Source organism: Cyprinodon variegatus, unplaced genomic scaffold (genome assembly GCF_000732505.1).
Source record: "Cyprinodon variegatus isolate N-32 unplaced genomic scaffold, C_variegatus-1.0 Scaffold61, whole genome shotgun sequence".
Classification (NCBI taxonomy): Eukaryota; Metazoa; Chordata; class Actinopteri; order Cyprinodontiformes; family Cyprinodontidae; genus Cyprinodon; species Cyprinodon variegatus.
In genome coordinates this window covers 1,381,212-1,387,059 of record NW_015150514.1, presented here as the reverse complement: position 1 = coordinate 1,387,059, position 5,848 = coordinate 1,381,212, and the positions used below count along the sequence as shown (strand labels likewise).

The window sequence follows — 5,848 nt, the reverse complement described above, 5'->3', positions numbered from 1 at the left end:
TTCCAAACTGCCAAAAAAAGGTCACATTTTGTGAAAATGTTAAAGTAGAGTATTTTATCATGAAAATTGAGGAAGAAGAAGAGATGAAGGGTTTCTCCCTCCTTTGACCGATGTCAGCATTCAGCTGCAGCAAATTAAAAGACTCCACACATTCAGAGTGAATAATAAATATGTTAAAAGACTAGAGCATCCTGTTTAACTGCACACTTATTCTAGTTTCAAATGAATTCAAATATCATGAAGATTTATTTTGAAAAGCAAACATTGCTTGTTCTGTCTTGCTATACAACTGTTAGCATATGACGCTGCAGCACTGCAAAAACGATGTAGATGTCTTCAGTTAAGTGCATTTACAGTTAATTTGAGTAGGTAAATAAGATTTTCAAAAGAAATTTGTATTTTTACCCTTAAAATGAAATTATTAGATAATATACACTTGAAATAAGACAATGCAATTGTTTTTTGTTTTTTTTTTCTTATTTTCAATGCATATTGTCTTGTTCCATTGGCAAACTAGCCCAATTAGCTCCTCAATTATAAACAAATGCACTTATTTGAAGAAAATTTTTTTTTCGTTTTTGATTTTTTTCCACCGTAGCTGCTGGCTACAGGTCGCTGCTCTGCTAACTTAGCGACTTTATATTTGGAGACTTTTCAGAAACCTAGAAAAAAGCCTAATCTAGAGATTTCGCTCTGGAGAGTTTAGCAACTTCACGTGAAAACAGCCATGGTTCTACAGTCCCTGCCTGCGTCCCTCAGCGCTGCCTTATATATCGGCCTTAAAAAACACATTTCAGTCCACCTCTAATCTATTCCCTCACATTGCTGTTTTAATTCGGACATAGAGGTTCCAGCTGCACTTGGCAGCTGTGACGAGGGTCAACTTTCAAGGTTAAAATTCAAGATTTATTCCCATATATTCTGGTTATTTTCTGCTATATTTGGCATCACTAATGACTTAATGTTTGGGTTTTCCTACCATGAGCGATGATCCAGTACACCAAAGAATCAGGAGTCTGGTAGAGGATCCGGAATGGGGCCATACGAGCACTTGAGTCAAGAACCACATCCAAAGTTCCCACCAGCAAACCTGGAAGGACAGAAAATAAAATATCAAACAGCTGAACAGACTGAGGGGGATAAATGACTCAGATTTATGAAACCATGGATGAACTGGAGACAGAAGGACTTTTAGAAGGACTAGAACCGCTACAGTTTAAAGTTCACACAGTGGACCTGGGGTTATGCCTTATCTGATCTGAAACGTCTTCTCCTTCAAGGACAGAGCACAGTTCTTACCTCCTTTTGACTAATGGCCTCTTTGATAATTAATAATTAATGGATTGGTTAATCTGTTTATTTCAGTCAGATGGGAGGAACTGACCAAAACGGTCATACAACAGAGAGGCTCTAGGGTCAGAGACAATCTACGTTCAGAGATGTTCTACATTCAGAGAAGTTCTACTTTAGAGATGTTCTACTTTAGAGAAGCTCGGTGTTCAGAGATGTGCTACGACCAAAGAAGCTCTATGGTCAGAGACAATCTACGTTCAGAGATGTTCTACATTCAGAGATGTTCTACTTTAGAGATGTTGTACTTTAAAGAAGCTCTGTGTTCAAAGATGTTCTACGACCAAAGAAGCTCTATGGTCAGAGACAATCTACGTTCAGAGATGTTCTACATTCAGAGATGTTCTACTTTAGAGATGTTGTACTTTAAAGAAGCTCTGTGTTCAAAGATGTTCTACGACCAAAGAAGCTCTATGGTCAGAGACGGTCTAAGTTAAGAGATGTTCTATGATCAGAGGCCTTCTAGGCTTAGAGCTGTTCTACGTTAAGAGACGTTCCATGTTTAGAAATGGTCTACAGTCAAAGATGCTCTATGATCAGAGACCTTCTACGTTTAGAGATATCTATGTTAAGGGGTGTTGTACTATTAGAGATGTTCTACATTTAGAGATGTTCTATGATCAAAAGCGTTCTATTTTTAAAGGTGTTCTGCATCAAAGACATTCTATGTTCTACCTTAAGAGAGTTTCTAGGTTTAGAGATGTTCTACGATAATTGCCATGTTTTGAGATGGTCTACAGTCAAAGACGCTCAAGGATCAGACAGGTTCTACGTTTAAATATGTTCTATGATCAAAGACGCTCTACGATCACATACCGTCTTTGATCAGAGATGTTCTACATTTGGAGATGTTCTTGGATCTACGAAATTCTACGTTCTAAGGTTAGAAAACTGCTTCTTTCTGCTCTAAAGTTCTGCTTCTGTGGTGAACAGCAAGGCTCACCCATGGGGATCTGTTTCCTGTTTTTATGTTCATTTGATGTTTAGCAGCCGTTTCTGTGAAAGATGCTGACATCATTCTGATAAACGGGTCAGAACCAGCTTCCTCATGCTGTTAGTGCAGAGTCACGTCCAACGCCTGGAGGCTGCCTGAGAACCAGAACCAAGACTTTTGCTCTGTGAAGCAAAACCATCAGGTTTCGATTCTAGCTTCCCTAAACTGGGTGCATTAGGTCAGTACATGGAACCACTGGGTCCATTGGGTCAGTACATGGAACCACTGGGTCCACTGGGTCAGTACATGGAACCACTGGGTCCATTGGGTCAGTACATGGAACCACTGGGTCCATTGGGTCAGAACATGGAACCACTGGGTCCACTGGGTCAGTACATGGAACCACTGGGTAGGTCCTCATGTGAGCTGAGGTTTCCTGCATGTCAGCCTACAAAGAGAAAAACCCAGAACAGAATCTCTGGGTAATTGTGCTGGTAACTATTAGCTAAGGATCAGCTGGAGGAGGAACCTGGCTGATTCTGCTCAGCTCAACCCAGATGTGTCTGGATCCTGACTGGAAAACAGGCAGCTGACCAGAACCGAGCCTGGAGATCAGGTGATTCCGTGTGTTTTTGTAGAAAACTGAGACAATCAGATGTTCCTGCCGTCACGTCACCACGTACCAGACCTTCCCCCCACCCACACCCAGCCCACAACTTCAACACCAGAACCTGTGGTGGGGAACCACAGCATCAACAACCTATACCACCCACCGGACCAAAACTGATGCAGCTGAAAACAGAAGCTCCTGCTTCTTCCTCCTCATCTTCATCGCCATGCACTCTAACTGCCGACTAATCCGATAGAAGCTCTTTAAACATTTGGAGGAAACCGTCAGCGAAGAGATAACCCTTTCACATGGAGAAGGTGTCAGAGCATCAGGTGGCAGCGTTGCCCCTCTGAGGTCTGGGGGGGCTTCTACTGCTTTGCTGGCACCCCCAGCAGTCATCAGGGTCGCTGCAGCTATAGATGTCTGTTAGCAAACATCAAATCATTAACCGCCTGAAACATGAGGCCCAATCCGGCCCGTCAGAGCCACTTCTCCGGCCCTCAGGAGCAAGAAGTATCATGGGGTCATGAAGCCCCCAGATACCTTCACCATCTGTCTGATCATTGGTTAACGAATCCATCGGTTGCATCCTAACCCCGCCTAGCTTCACGGGTCCAAACCATTTGGTTCTGATAGCTGCTGCTTCCTGTTAGCACCTTAGGGAGCCACAAATCCAATCAGAAAGCGGTTCTGCTGAGACATCATGTGACTTTCTTCTCAGACCATGGAGCATCCTGGATGTTCAGCTGGTGCCCCCCCACCTGCTGTCACACCTCAGAGCATCTAGATCTCAACCATCAGCTGCTCCTGCATTTCACACCTCATCCTTAGGCTGTCAGGTCCTCCTCCTGCTCCTCCTCTTGGATGGAGTTTTCTAAAGAGGAAGATGAGGAAGAGGAGGAGGGATGATTCAGCATGAAGCAGCAGAAACAGCTTCCTGTTCTCCAGCCTCCAAGCAGCAGAGGACATGATTGTCTGAGCTGCAGCAAACACAGGGTGACGTCACAGGGTCCCGTGGGAGTATTTCCAGGATTAAAGCCGGTACATCAATCATCAACATGATCAATCAGCTATCGGAGGTGAAAGGTCAGCTCGCAGCTGATTGCTCACGTGGCTGCTGTTGTTGTTGTTTTTGTGCAGAGACTCACCGGCCAGCCCTCCCCCTCCTCCTCCTCCACCTCCTCCTCCTCCTCCGTGGCCCTTCCGTCTCTGCAGGATGAAGAACGGGTTCGCCCTCTCGGTGACCCACAGCGCTCCGGCCAGCAGCACATCTTCAGGAATGACCCACATGTTCCTGGTTCCGCTCCCCTTACAGAACCATTGAAGTTCTAATGTGTGGTTCAGAACAGGCCCGGTTCTCCTGGATCCTCCACCTTCATCAGCAGGACGCGGGATCCAGAGATATTCCCAGAACAAAGGCGCTCACAGCCGCTCGTGCAAAAACCTGGGTTCGGTTCAGCCTGTAAATAACAGCTGGTAGCTGGCAGTCTGAAAGGAATCAGTGCGTCTTTAAGCGGCCAGCCTGGATCAGCAGCAGGGGCGGAACCGGCAGGCGAAGAATCCACGGAACCGGACCGAAATGTGTCCAAACAGCGATACCCGTCCGTGCGCCAAGGAATAAGCCAGAACCTGACAGCCAGAACCCGACACTGACACCGCGGTGCTCTGCTCCTCCTCCTCCTCCTCTTCCTCAGCTGAAGCGCCTCAGTATGGAAAGACGTATGAGCATTTATTGGCTACCTCTGCTTTAAATAGAGATCCTGCCACTAGTGTTGGAGTACCTCCCCCAGAGAGCTCCAGGCATTGTTCAGATGGAAGCCACTGATAATCAGGGGGAGGCAAACCCAAACCACCGAGACAAATAGGACCAGAACTGGAGCATCATTTGAAAAACCAAGCATCTCTTTCACTCAGTTTTACGCAAATCACAAACCAGACATGATAATCTAGCCTGAGGTGGAGGGTGGCCCCCCACCTCTGGAGAAAATCGTTCTTCATGCATTTACGTGTCATTATTTTCTTTCTATTTTAATTTAATGTCAAATCACATATTATCTAAGGATTAACAAACCCAGATGAACCCAGGCCCGATAAGGCTGGTGGGCCCTACAAATCATATTAACTCAGAACATTTGGCGCATGCTTGTTTAAGACCAGCATCACTTTACCTACTCTGTGTTCGTAAGCTGAGGAATAACAGCACATTCGTTGTTTTACTCATCAAAGTTATTGAGGACAAAGCTGGAATACTAAAAACCTTCAGGTTAGGAAAAGAACCCTTTTTGATAAAGTTAGTGCGTAAATCTCTTTCCTTGATGATCTGGTTTCAAACCGAAGCACAAACCTGGCAGGTTAAGAAACTGGAGGATTATTTTTTGCATGAGACTTATACAGATTTGATATGGATAAACATATGAGATAGTAACAACAGAGGTGGAGGTTCTGGATATAAAACAAATAATAATTAAAAAAAATAAACTCATCCTATCAGTAAAGAACCTGGCTCCATCAGAGTACCTCACATAGTAACTCCCAGCTCCCAGCTACTTCTATAGTTGCTTAAGCTTCTATTCCTATAGTTCCTGTTTCTAGTCCCCATTCCTGTAGTTCCTGCTCCCATTGCTATTTTTCTATAGCTCCTGTTCCTATAGCTCCTGTTCCTATAGTTCATGTTCCTATAGTTCCTGTTCTTTTAGTTCATGTTCCTACAGCCTCTGTTCTTACAGTTCCTGTTCCTATTGTTCATGTTCGTATGGTTCCTGTTCCCCTAGCTCTTGATCTTATAGTTCATGTTACCGTAGTTCCTATTCCTACAGTTTCTGTAACTCCTGTTTCTATAGATCCTGTTCCTATAGTTCCTGATAATATAGTTCCATAGCTCTGGTTCCTGTAGTTCATGTTCCAATGGTGCCTGTTGTTGCAGTACTTCTCCCTATAGTTGTTGTAGCTCATGT

At 44.4% G+C, this 5,848-nt stretch overlaps 1 protein-coding gene across 1 annotated transcript in view; it reads right to left on the bottom strand.

Moving 5' to 3' along the window:
• Positions 1 to 4,582, bottom strand: part of tbc1d9 (TBC1 domain family member 9) — a 22,335-nt gene extending 17,753 nt beyond the window's left edge. Inside the window, exons 1-2 of the mRNA XM_015371649.1 lie at positions 4,043 to 4,582; positions 980 to 1,090 (exon numbers count right to left, since the gene is read on the bottom strand). Of these exons, the coding sequence (XP_015227135.1) occupies positions 980 to 1,090; positions 4,043 to 4,184 (253 nt within the window). The 5' untranslated portion in view covers positions 4,185 to 4,582. The remainder of the gene's footprint in view (positions 1 to 979; positions 1,091 to 4,042) is intronic.
• Between the last annotated feature and the right edge of the window lie 1,266 nt (positions 4,583 to 5,848).